We start from the raw sequence: 13547 nt of genomic DNA, 5'->3' as shown, positions 1-13547 counted from the left end.
ATATATATATATGTATATGTATGTATGAGTTATACGAGTGTGTGAGTGTTTGTGTGTGATGCCAATCCGCCATTGTTGCGCAGTCACGGGAGTGTCAAACATACGGCCGACCTCTCAAAGTGAATACGTTCGTATTTATATCGAGCCAACTGCCTTTTTTTTTTTTCATTTACGGTAGAAAAACATGACCAGAACATCAGATTCACACTCGTCTGACGAATTCATGACAAAATCTACTCTTTTTTTGTTTTTCAACAAAATGAACAGAAAACCTCCACTGGAAACACACAGCATCGATTCTCAAGATCTCATGATTGAAGTGTTTCTTTAGAAATCGAAAGTGTTTTTACAGGTTCTTTAAAAAAAAAAAAAAAAAACGACCTAATTAAAAGTCTTGAACTGAGACTAAGGGAAACATTTAGAATAGTCGTTATTTTCAAAGTTGCGTCTCAGATCAGCTTGTTCTGTTTGTTTCTTCTCAGACGATGTGAGTTTTAATGTGAATGTTTGAAAACAGCAGAGAACTTCTACAGTTATTATTGTTAGAATCATTCATAAAACCTCAAAAGATGAAAACACAGTAAAAGTTGAAGTTTTCAGGGGTTGTTTTTTCTCCAGTGGAACTGCTTTCAGTGATAACTTCCAGACGTCATTGATGACAGGAAATGTAAATCAGCAGCATGTACAGTTTGTAGCGAACATGTTTGGTTCATTCTGATCAGCTACTGCACCCCCACCCCCATCACCAACACCACCACCACCATCATGAAAACCTCTGATGAGATAGAAAAGCTGCACAGGAGCTCAGAAGTGGCGTGTGGAGCAGGAAGACGTCAGACAGAGAAATCCTCCTGGACACTGCCGTGTGCAGGAGGATGACAACTTTCTGTATTCTCAGGTTTCATTTCACTTCCTGTTCCTACATTCCCTCCATCCCGCAGGCTCGGCCGCAACGTGTGAATGGATGTTTATTATCGGCATGCTCTAGATTTCTCATGTTAGAGTCACTACCTGATACTTGTTGTGACACTGGTTTTGCTGCAAGAGTAACTATTTTCAGTAACTATGTTATTTGTGTAATAAAGTGTCTGCAAAGCAGCAGCGTGTGCTGGAGTCTGTTCCATCGTGGGGTTTACTCCCCGACGTCTGAAACCTGCAGACACGTCAAAGCTTCACTCAATTAAATGGAAATGAAAGAGTTTCTTATTTATTCGCAGAGCAGACTTCCTTCACAAGGACTCTCATCTCCCAGTTTAAAGGATGAATGTTCCTTTTAAAGTCAAAGGTGGATTGTTGATCCAGCAGCTTCTCACTCTCCTGCCGTTGACTTCAGCTGAGAAATGTCGAGTTTCCAAAGTCTCCTCTTGGTCGGATAACCAGGATTAAATCCAAATAAAGAGACATCTCGGAGGAAAATAATTTTTAACATGATGAAAACAGTAATAACTGATGGTTACAGGGATAATCTGATGAAAACTAATAACTTATTAAATAAATAAATGGATAACTGGACTAATTTATAGAGCGCTTTTTATCTAACAACAGCCCCAAAGCGCTTTACATAGCATATTACAGCAATAACGTGATGAAAACAGTAATAACAGTGATGAAAACCATAATAACTGATGAAAACTAATAACTTATTACAGTGATAACAGTGATGAAAACAGTAATAACATTGATGAAAACTAAGAACTTATTACAGTAATAACAGTGATGAAAACAGTAATAACAGTGATGAAAACTGTAATAACAATGATGACAACTATAATAACAGTGATAAAAACTAATAACAGTGATGATAACAGTAATAATAATGATGATAGCAGTGACAATAACATTAAATATAACTATTATTATAAGATAGCCAATGCAGCAATAACATTGATAACAGTGATGATAACAATAACAGTGATAGTCACAGTGATAACAGCAATGATAAGAGTAATGACTGATAATTACAGTGATTATAACAGTGATAATGACATAGATTATAACCATGATTATAGCAGTGATGATAACAATAATAACCGTGTTCACAACAATGATCATCACTGTGATAATAACAGTAATAACATTGATAATTACCTGTGTGTGTGTGTGTGTGTGTGTGTGTGTGTGTGTGTGTGTGTGTGTGTGTGTGTGTGTGTGTGTGTGTGTGTGTGTGTGTGTGTGTGTGTGTGTGTGTGTGTGTGTGTGTGTGTGTGTGTGTGTGTGTGCATGTAAGGCACATGTGATCACAGCAGCAGGATCTCTGTCTCAATGGGAGATCTTTATTTTCCAGGCTGGCAGCGGCTCAGCAGCTTAGCAGCTGTAATCAGCTTTAGTTTGAGAATAGAAGCAGTAAGAAGTGGAGCAGTCTGAGACCACAGACACACCTTCAGTCTGGATGCTCCTTCAGGTGCGTCTGTCCACATCTCACAGCTGCAGGTGAGTCCCACAGCCTTTATTTTATCTGCTTTTGTTTAGTTTAGTCGGACTGTGTAGAAAACTGTACAGCTCCATAGAAACAGATCTGAGATTTCCAGTTGCTTCACAGGTCGTTGTCCTCGCCATGAATCTGTATAATGAATCAGGGAGCAGGCGACTGTCGTTAGTGTTTCCAGACATCATTCAGATGTTGTTTTTAACGTCACGGACACATTTCTGATGTGAATCTGTTGAGGTGTTCAGCAGGGATCTATTCCTGGCTGTTGTTGATTGGCTCTGAATGAAAAGCTGAAGCTTCATCATGTCACTGTGACATCACTGCACATGGCAGCGGGCACATTGAGCACAATCACAATCTAGATGAACATTTAAAAAAAAAAAAAAACGTGTTTAAAACCTGTAATTACACTAAACCAACGTTCACTCCTGTACTCTTTACTCTTCACTCTGCACAGTGAGAAAACGCCTCATCATTTAAATTCAGTTTGAGAACTGAAGCCTCTGTACAGAAAATAAGCAGAATCAAGCAGTTTGACGTTCAGTTTAAAGGAGATCAGAGTTCTCTGAGTCGATGTGAAGCAGGTTTTAAGAAATATCTCCACAAACCTCTCTGGGAACTGAGGAGATAGACGGACTGCTGGACCTTTGGCCTGATGTGGATCAAACTTACAACTGAGTGTTTGTGTGGTGCAGTTCAAGAGAATGTGTGTGTTGTTGATGAGACTGTGTGTGTATATTGTTGCAGTTGATGACACTCTTCGCTGCGGGTGAGGATGAGTAAGAGGGGGAGGAGGAGGAACAGCAAGAGGAGGAAGAGCTCCAGCAGCAGCAAACGTGAGTTGGAGCTTTGGACGCAGGTGAAGGTGATGTGGGGTTAATCTGCTGCTTAGCTGAGTCACATTTTCCCACACCTGCACAGGTGAAGGTCTCCGCACACAAAGTTGGAGCATAAACAGCCTGAGGCAGTGAAAACCCTCTGATCACATCTCAAACTTCATATGCAAACGTTCACTTTGGGATTATACTGGAATACAGGATTAAAAAGTTTCAGATATGAGCAGCGTATGTTAGATTTTTCCATGAAAAAAAAACCTCTCAGAATATCACAGATGCAGCAGTTTCAGTTTAAATACCAAAAATCAGAGCATCAACTTCATGTGAAACAAAAGTGAAAGTTTTAAATTCATCTAGTCTGTCACATTTAACACAGATTTTATAGGCCATATTATATCACAAGAAATGTTAAGGCTATAAATGAACAGTTTTTTTGTTTTTTTAATTTTACATTATCTGAATATAATATATTTTTTTAGATTTATATATGACAAGTGTTTCTTTCTATGGTAATCCAGAAAGCTTAAAAAAGAAAGTGAAATCAGAGTCTGTACAAATTAATGAGCACCACTGCTGGAAACAAGAAGTGACTAAAAACTGAAATGATATGCAGAAAGATAACATATAGGATTTTTTTTTTTATTCTATCAGCGACTGTGCAGAATTCACTGATTGTTTGTAGTTCACGTCTTTTTACACGGAAACAGCCGAAATGCTAAAAACAGTGTCGTTTTTATGTCGGGCCACTAGTTGGTGCCGTTGTTTGTTTTTGTAATGAAACTACATCACTTTCATGCAGCTGAGAGCTTAGAAAGTTACTCGTTTTGAAATTCACAAACTGGAAAGATTAAAAATACTTATGAAATCACCCACAGGAATTAATAATGATATAAGGATTGACAATATCTGTAGAAATTAAGAAATATGGAAATCCAATCGACTCACATTCTGCTACAATAATGAAACCTGTCTATTGTATAAAGGTCAGTTTATGACAGAGAACAAGTCACAGAAATCTCTGTAATGAAGGTGATAAAATGCTAAAATGCTAAAATGTTCTATGATATCAATTGGCTCAGGAATTTCCCACTTTCCCAGTGGGAAGTTCCCCGTTTAGCAGAATTCTATTTTTCTCACACAGAAGTCTGAACATCTCTGTAACTCATGAACTTCAGAATGATGTTAAATGTTGTAAAGTATTTATAAGAGGCAGGATGTACCATAATAATAAATCCAATAGATTTTTGTTTAAAAATATTTAAGAATTGATTCAAATGTGGTTCTCTGATCTTTTCCTTGGTTCTCCATCTAGTTGACACTGTACCGTATTCATATGTGTAACGAAGACTTTTTTTTTTTCCTCAACTTTCAGAGAGTGTCTCTCCGTACATTTTCCAAAAGCTGAACAAGAATAACGTGAGCTACAAAGACGACATTGTTGAGAAAGGTGAAACCGACTGTCTCCGTAAGGAAAATGTTCTCTCGGGCTCTGAAGACGAGGAGAAGTACGACAACGCTCCGCCAAAGGAGAAAAGGTTCAAACAGGATTGTCCCGATAACTCGCATCCAAATGAAAAGACGGTTTACACCAAAACCACAGAGGACGAGGAGAAGGGAGTGAAGATCGTCACTTCATTGTCCCTCAGCGGCGTGAAAGAGTCTTCTCCAAAGATCATGTTTCAGCACTGTCACGAACCCTTCAGTGAAAACCCTCTCGAGGCCTCGACGCCCGTCACAAACGTCCTGAAGATCAACTGCAGCGGACCGAACGTCCGGCTGGAGATCCGAGAAACTCTCCAACTCAGCGCTTCAAGCATCAAGACCACGTTCGTCCTGACGAACGACAGCAGCGCCGAGATGTTATTCAAGAGCGAGTGTGAGAGGATGTTGTTGCCAAACAACGAGTCGCCTGCGCAGCAAACACACAACGTGACGTCGCACTGCTTCAAGCCCCCGACGAGCCCCCCACCGATGTTCAACATCAGAACTCCGGAGGAGAGAAAGACCCTCTGTACTGATCAGTCTTTGGACATTCCCCCTCCACAGGAGTTCTCAGACCTTAAATTCACCACGTTGGATGAGCTGTCACATGACCTGGCCTCCTGCAGGATCCATCCTTGGGGTCAGGACGCTCCTCCCGTCGACTCGGAAGCCTTTTCATTCCCGACAGAGAAGCGAGCGGCTCAGGCTCCTTCCCTCGACCAGTTATCAGAGTCAGATATCTACGAGCCTTCGTTCATGAGGCCGTCTTTCTCCACCAACAGATCCAGCTTCACCAAAGACTTCATCAGCTGCCAGAAGAGAAGGTCCTGGATCAGAAATAACAGCATCGCCACCGTCCAGCGCAGGAGGTGTTCGGTACCCAGGAAAAGACGACAGACGTTTCCCGGAGCGAGTGACGATTCGGGAATGATGCAGGAAGATGATTTCCTGATGCCGTACGCAGAATCTTTCTCCTCTCTGTTCATGTGTTCGCTGCCTTATCAGACGGAGAGGTTGGGAAGGATCCACCAGGCCGACGACAGGCTGTCTGCATTCGGAGCAGGAAACTTCATGTCTTTACAAACCAAGAGGGACAGCCATACTGGAAAGCAGTCGTTATTGAGCCCGTTTTACATGACCAGCTCTGAAGAGAATCCTGATGACTCGTTTCCCGTCTACGAGGTTTATGGAAGGCGCAGCAGCGGCAAACAGCTCAGAGACTTCACACAGAGCATCAGGAAGGACACAGGAAGTCCCGAAAAGGAAGACTATGAGTACAGAGTCATACCCAGTGAGTTAGCGGACAGTGGCTTCGGCCAGGATTTGGGGGAGGTGGAATATCTGAGCCCAGAGGCTCTGAGTCAGAGAAGCCTGGCGATACAGATCACGCCTCCGTCCTGCAGCGGCTCCGAGGAACACATGCTGCAGAGTCACAATGTTTCGTTCTTCCACAACAGCGCCGACCACGACACAAACCCTGTGACCCCCGAGCACAGGAAGTCCTCCGTCACCACGATGACTGCTGGTACCCGGGAGCAGATTACCCTGCTCCGGGGTTCAACTTCGTCCACATCACCCCGCAGGGCGTCTGTGGAAGAGCCCGACATGCCCCCTCTGCAGGACCTACACATAACAAACACATGTAAAGTCTCAGCAGAAATTGAGCAGAGAGGACCTTCAGAGGATCCAGACAGAGCTTCAGAGGATCCAGACAGAGCTTCAGGGGATCCAGACAGAGCTTCAGAGGATCCAGACAGAGCTTCAGAGGATGCAGACAGAGCTTCAGAGGATGCAGACAGAGCTTCAGGGGGTCCAGAAAGAGCTTCAGAGGATCCAGACAGAGCTTCAGAGGATCCAGTTAGAGCTTCAGGGGATCCAGGCAGAGCTTCAGAGGATCCAGACAGAGCTTCAGCAACTAACAGCTCCACAGAAACGGCTATCTGTGTGAGGGAGCCTCGAAACAGAGCCGACAAACAGATCACATTCAGATGTAAGTTACGGCAACACAACGAACGAGGTAGAATTCACTTCAGGTTGTTCAAATTCAAACTCCATGACTTTTTTCCAGCTTCCATAGAGAGCAAAGAGCACCTGAGGGCCGTGGCTCATAAAGAGGTGGACAGCAGCTCAGACCACTGGGCAAATAGGAGGAAACTCTTCAAGGAGAGCAAACAGTGGAGCTCTGCAGGAGGGACCTCCATCACCAGCGACATCACAGAGGAGTCAGGTAGGCGTGGTCAGAGAAAGTTCCTCCATCAGACCTGCAACTAACTCTGTCGGGCCCTTCAGAATAGTCCGAGACATCAATGTTTTAACAGCAGCGTCCTGGAAGCTATCTGGTCAGCACATCCAACAGATAAACACAAAGTGAAAAGTCTTTACATTATTTAGCTCCAGTTACTTTCATGCCTCATCATCTTACCAGTAAAATCATCTCCGGTGTCAGCTGGTGTTGGATCAGAAAAGAGATCACTGGTGTTGCACATCATTGGTGAACAGTGAACACATAAATCTGAACATGGGCATAAATCACTGAATTCTTGTTCCAAGTCCCAAAAGCCAGTTTCTGCTGCAGGGTCCCACAACGCCACGTGGCTCCCTGCTCTCTCGCACTGTGTGAGCAGTGCACCGCTCCCCCATGTTGGACTTTGTGGGTGGTGGACCCACGTAGCCGTCCCACGTTGCTCGGGACACCAAGTGCTGGGCCACCCGGTCACCAGGTGCTCGCTGGCGAACACCACCCTGGGCCTGGCTCCAGGGGAAGGTCCCAGAGACCCTTGTCCAGGTTGGATACATCATTTTCTGTGTCTCCTTTTCATGGGTGAGGTTTGGACTTGTTTGTCTGGGCCTTCACTCCAGATCCATCCGCATTGGGTGACGCGCCCAGGAGCATGTGCTCTGGATGGCAAAGCTGTGAAGATCACTAGACCACCCAGGCCCTTCTGCCTCTGCAAGGCCACAGACCAGGAAAGGGGACCAGAGAGTGTGTGCCAATTATCAGGATATCACACTTGTCAGCCTCCCTGGGAAAGTCTATATGGGCGTACTGAAAGGAGACTCCGACCAAAAGTTGAACCTCAGATCCTGGAGGAACAATGCAGTTTTCTCCCTGGTCGTGGAACAACGGACCACCTCTTCTCTCTCTCACAGATTGAGGGGACAATAGAGTTTTCCAATCCAGTCTACATGTGTTTTGTAGACCTGGAGAAGGCCTACGACCCTGTAGAAGGGCCGGAGGGTGACGTCGCTGCTCTTTGCAGATGATTTTGTCCTCCTGGCGATGTCACTTGAGGACCTCCAGCGTTCTCTGGAATGGTTCGCTGCCGAGTGTGAAGCAGTTGGAATGTGGATCAGCACCTCCAAATCTGAGTCCATAGTTCTCTCGTGGGGAAGGATGGCATGTCCTCTCCAGGTAGGGATGGTGGACTTTCCCAAGGTGGAGGAGTTAAAGTATTCTGGGTCTTATTTATGAGTGATGGGAGGAGGGATCAAGAGATCGGCCACAGATTGGGACAGGCAGCTGCAGAAATGCAATCACTGTACTGGACCATTGTGGTGAAGATGAGCTGAGCTATAAAGCAATGCCCACTGTTTACCGATCAGTCTACATCCCCACCCTCACCTATTGTCATGAACTTTGAGATCGGGGATACGAGCGGCCGAAATGAGTTTTCTCCGCAGAGTGGCAGGCATCACTCTTCGTGATAGAGAGAGGAGCTCAGCCATACGGGAGAGACTCAAAGTGGAGCTGCTGCTCCTCCACATTGAGAGGAGCCAGTTGAGGTGGTCCATCTGATCAGGATGCCCCCTAGTGGCCTCCCTCGAGAGGTTTACCAGACAGGAGACCCAGAGGTCGGCCCAGGACTCGCTGGAGAGATTGTATTGGTCTGGGAGCAGCTCAGGGTTCACCCAGGAGAGCTGAAGGAAGTTACTGGGATGCTTTGCTCTCTGCACTGCCACCGCGACCCCAAACAGAGTTAGTGGGAAAGAAGATGGATAGATCGACTAAGTTCTCGTCCCATTTCTCAAAATCATTGTCTTCAAGAATTAAAGTGAGTGACAACATCATGGTTCTTCATCACGGGCAAAAAAGTTGTGATGTGAAGCAAATAAATGGAACAGACTGAATGAAAGTGTAGTTTGTGAAATGCAATCAGAGAGGAGGTGAGTGTCAAAGAGACACAGAGGTTCAGCCTTGTCCTGCGGTCTGATTTAAAAGGTCTCTCCTTGAAAGTGGAGCATTTCTTTTAACATTTGCATGACAATTCAGTTTCACCTCTGATATGTTCCCGCTCTGCTTCTCCTCCAGTGTCCGAGGAGACTCGTTCTCTGGATGTCACAGTTATAGATGAAGGAGACCGAGGTTTTTACACAGATACATATCACTCCTCCGCCTGGATCTACCAAGGAGACGATGTGGTGCCAGAGGCCATCCGTCCCAGCATCAGCACCAGAACTCGCTCTATCTCCAGTAAGCTGCTCATCTTATGATTCCTTACACCACACACAAAGACTGAAACACATTCATGTCCTGATGTGAATCAAACTCCTCTCTCTCTCTCTCTCTCTCTCTCTCTCTCTCTCTCTCTCTCTCTCCCTCTCTCAGTTCGGGATCGAACCGTGAAGATCAACAAAGGCGCAGGAGAGTACCCCTGGGGCTTCAGGATCCAGTTTTCTAAACCCATTGTGGTCACAGAGGTCGACACAAGTAAGTGAATTCCCAGTTGAAATAAGTGACCTCTGACCCCGGTCCTGGAGAGTCAGACAGGATCTCTCATTGTCCGGGTAGAGGGAGAAATTCAATCAGGTCAAATGTGCTGAAAGTCTTTTTCTGCTTATCCAAGTGGCTTTCCCTCGACCAGGCTGGTTATTACATAACTCCTGTTCTGCAGACGTCTCCCTGTTCAGTTCACCTGAATCTAAAGATTATCTCACAATGAACCTCCTCAGAAAGAACAAGAAGGGTTTGGGTTAGGATCGTATTCAGGTGTGTGGCAGCAGGACCAGAACAAAACATGGAGGACAGGGAACCTCCAGGACCCTCCAGGACCCTCCAGGACCCTCCAGGGTCTGAGTCCCCCACTTTAAGCTCTAAAAGTCAAGAGAAGTTCACAGTTAGAGACGTCATTCACTTGATATTGCTGGATGTGTTATTTCTTCTTTGTGTGTGTGTGTGTGTGTGTGTGTGTGTGTGTGTGTGTGTGTGTGTGTGTGTGTGTGTGTGTGTGTGTGTGTGTGTGTGTGTGTGTGTGTGTGTGTGTGTGCGCGTTATTAGCTCTTTGTGTGTGTTTTTAGGTCTGTGTGTGATGTTTAATGTGTCCACCTCTATTGTTTGCGTGTTGTTGTGTGTTCAGACGGAGCCGCTGAGGAAGCGGAGCTGCTGGTGGGAGACTACGTCCTGGCAGTGAATGGAATCGATGTGACCAGTATTCCTCACTCTGAGGCCGCTGAATTAGCCCGACAAGGTATCTACACTGTTCCACCTGCTCACCCGCCTGCAGTGCTGCGGTCCGATCCCCGCGGTCACTATGTGCGTGTGTGTTCCTGTGTTTTCACTCCCGATGCCGGCAATGTTGCAGGTCCAGACATCCTGACTCTGACCATTGGCTCGGACATCGCCCGGGGCCCCAACACGCCTCGTCCAGCGTGCCGGGGTTACCTCCACAAGCGCACGCAGAGCGGGCTCATCAAGGGCTGGAGGAAGAGGTGGTTCGTTCTCAGACACGACTGCTGCCTTTACTACTACAGACACAAGCGGGTGAGCAGAGGGGGAGAAAGCGAGCCGTCACTGCGTGTGAACGTGACTTTAACTCCACGTGTCGGTCGCAGGATGAGGGCAAGCGGCGAGCGCTGTCCGTGGTGAAGCTGGAGGGGGCCGAGGTGGGAGCAGACCCTTCTCTGGGGAAACCTTTCGTCTTCAGGTGTCGTCCTCAGTCTGGACAACGAGTGTTTTTCTTCTGCGCCTCCTCCAACCAGGAAATGAAACGGTAACCAAAACCACATCTGTGTGGGAAAAACAACTGGTTTGAGTCTCAAGTCATAAATGACGATATTCAGATATTTTTCATAAAACTGCAACAAAATGAAAGACCTAATCTAGGATGTAGATTGTGTGTTTGGACGGTGGGAGGAAACACAGAGAGAGAGAGAACATGCAAACTCCACAGAACCTGATGGAGCAGGCTTTTCTCACCATCCACTAAGGTGCAACAATATCACTGTTTCTGCAGGACAATTTAAGGCCTTGAGCTTATAAAGAGCCATATATATGTATAGTTCCTGTAGGTTAACAGGCCGAAATGTACCGGAAGACACAATCAGATGGTGAAGGATGTTTTTAATTAAATCCAGTAGGAATTTTATCCAAATCAAAGATTTTCACCTCAAGTTTTAGCTCCCACGGAGCTGCTTTCTGGTCCAAACGTTAATTTATTTTGATGTATGTCTGTGTTTTAGGTGGCTGGAAGCGATGCAGAAATCCATCCATCCCATCACTCAGGTAATGAACGTCCTCCCTGGTGGTAAGCCTCTCGGGCCTGCACGCTGCAGCCGTTCACGCCGGGTTTCCTCTGCTGTTTCAGAACCACGTGTGGGTGGACGTCACCAGACACAACTCCAATCTGCCCCCCTTAGCTGTGAAGAACCCCGACTGTCTGGGTCTGCTTCATAAGATGGACAAGAGCAGGGACACGTGGCTGCAGCACTACTGCATCCTGAAGGACGGTTGCCTCTACATGTACAGCGGCATCCGGGCCACTCACTCACACGGTACACACTGTTGGAAGCAACAAGTTTTACATTTTTTCTTTTGTTCTCATTTTTAAATTTGATGACACATTTCAAAAAAAAGTCGGGGGAATTTCCAAGGCAGGGGGAGGACGCTCTATTCATGTCTGGTGTGTCTTCAGGTGGGATCTACCTTCAGGGCTACATGGTAAGAGAGCAGCCACACGGATCCAAGAAGTCCACCATCGAGCTGAAGCCTCCTTCTGATGAATTCAAGACGTTCCACCTCTGTGCTGAAAACCCCACTGAGAACAAACGGTGAGCAGCTCAGTCTGCTGCTTTCCTGTGTTTTTTCGTCTGAATGTTGGAGACAGGAAAATAAACTGGATTCCGATAAGTACACACCACACAATAGAGAGATCTGAAGCCTGCAGCTGTGCAGCCACATGTGGCCATACAGCCCCTCTATAGTGACTCTATTATGGCTCTACAGCTCCTCTGTAGAGGATCTGTAGTGCCTCTGCAGTCCCTCTTTAGTAGCTCTCCAGCAGGGGTGTCCAACCTCAGTCCTCGGCGTGGTGTAGTGGTGCGAGAGTGGCTCTCCAGCCTCCCTGTTGTGGCTATAAAGCTCCTCTGTAGTGGCTCTACAGCTGCTCTGTATTGGCAAGCAGCTTCTCTGTAGAGGCTCTGAAGTGCCTCTACAGTCCCTTTTTAGTAGCTCTACAGCCTCACTGTAGTGGCTCTACAGCTTCTCTGTAGATGCTCTACAGCTCTTCTGTAGTGGCTGTACAGCCTCTCTGTATTAGCTCTACAGCTCCTGTGCTCCTGTGTGTTCCTGGTGTTCAGTGCTTCCTCCTCAGGTCCTAATCCAGACCGTTAAAGTTCACGCGCCTCTGACGTTTCAGCTTCAACACCGTTTTCATGTGTTCTGAAGATTTCTCCTCACGACAGAAGACCGGCTGCAGTGTTGTGACTCTTCATGTGTGTGTGTTGTGTTTCCAGATGGATCTCAGCCATTAAAGCGTCCATATCAAAGTGGCTGCCTCTGCATCGGGCCCTGCAGGACTACATGAACCTTCCACCAGAGGAGACCAGGATGTGAGATTCAGGCTGACGACGTCCGCCACCGGAAGATCTCTGCACTTCGTCAAGTGACTCTGCACTGAAGTGGAACTGTGAAGCGTCGCCGAGGCGTCTGTGAACGTCTGTGAACGTCTCCACCAGGAAATATGAATTCAGTCCGCGAGGACAAAATAAGTGTGTCAACTGTGTATGGTTTTATTTTCTCTTGCGTTCGGAAGGCATCACTACTACTTTACATGAAAACAACAAGGAAGGTGAAAGTGGATATTTTCACACGACCAGATAATGTGTGAACCGTATATTAGTCATACATGAGCTACCTCCTGTTTCTATAGGACACACACACACACACACACACACACACACACACACACACACACACACGGTGTATATTTGTGCTGTAAATGTTTGAAGGTCTCTTTGTGTTTCTATGTTTTTATACTGATGGACTGTAAACACGTTTCAGAGCAGAAACGTTCACTCCTGTTTGGTTCCTGCTTCCTGTAGAACAATAACACATCAGAGCATGAGCCTAATAAATTCTACTATGTAAAACTTGAAGGTTGTTTCAGTCTTTTCTTCTTTCAGGTGATCACAACCTTTAAAACATGTTACTCTCCTTCACACCAGCAGCCAGGGCTGCAGAAACGTGACACCGGAGACTAGAAACAGGCTGATCGGGGAAAATATCATGTCAGAATGTAAATACATCAGTGTGTAATACAAACTGTGTGTACATCATGTGCTAACACAGCAGGTAAAACGCAGATACGAAGGAGAATATGATATAGTTCTTGTACCTCATTGAGGACATTGCTCTTTTATTATTTTATCATTTCCAGATATTTAAAGGAATATTATATAGCTTTAACACTTTCACATGGTCTCATTGGTCCAAAAACGTTGTATTCAGCGTTTATTTTCTCAAATCCAGCTTTTCCTTGACTTTCAGCCATTTGAATATTGGATCATAGGAGCTGCATTCAGAATCT

The 13547-nt window shown here is 45.7% G+C and overlaps 1 protein-coding gene across 1 annotated transcript; it reads left to right on the top strand.

Annotated features, from left to right (window-relative positions):
• The first annotated feature begins 2325 nt into the window (after positions 1–2325).
• Positions 2326–13114, top strand: pdzph1 (PDZ and pleckstrin homology domains 1). Its single transcript, XM_080476397.1, has 13 exons — positions 2326–2430; positions 3176–3264; positions 4637–6736; positions 6815–6973; positions 9056–9217; positions 9353–9454; positions 10101–10211; positions 10326–10504; positions 10576–10733; positions 11203–11245; positions 11328–11514; positions 11655–11790; positions 12475–13114. The coding sequence occupies exons 2-13, from the start codon at positions 3204–3206 to the stop codon at positions 12572–12574; spliced, it is 3498 nt and encodes a 1165-aa protein (XP_080332523.1). The 5' UTR covers positions 2326–2430; positions 3176–3203; the 3' UTR covers positions 12575–13114.
• Positions 13115–13547: the final 433 nt, after the last annotated feature.

The sequence above is a fragment of the Lipophrys pholis genome, assembly GCF_963383615.2.
Source record: "Lipophrys pholis genome assembly, chromosome: 12".
Lineage (NCBI taxonomy): Eukaryota > Metazoa > Chordata > Actinopteri > Blenniiformes > Blenniidae > Lipophrys > Lipophrys pholis.
The sequence above is the reverse complement of the archived record's forward strand: the minus strand, read 5'-3'. Positions and strand labels throughout refer to the sequence as shown.

Excerpts from the sequence above, each read along its gene's own strand:
- pdzph1 (XM_080476397.1), top strand. The coding sequence starts at position 3,204 with ATGAGTAAGAGGGGGAGGAGGAGGAACAGCAAGAGGAGGAAGAGCTCC. Across the intron at positions 10,212-10,325 it reads CGCTGAATTAGCCCGACAAG|GTCCAGACATCCTGACTCTG; the intron begins GTATCTACACTG and ends GCAATGTTGCAG. Across the intron at positions 10,505-10,575 it reads ACTACTACAGACACAAGCGG|GATGAGGGCAAGCGGCGAGC; the intron begins GTGAGCAGAGGG and ends TGTCGGTCGCAG.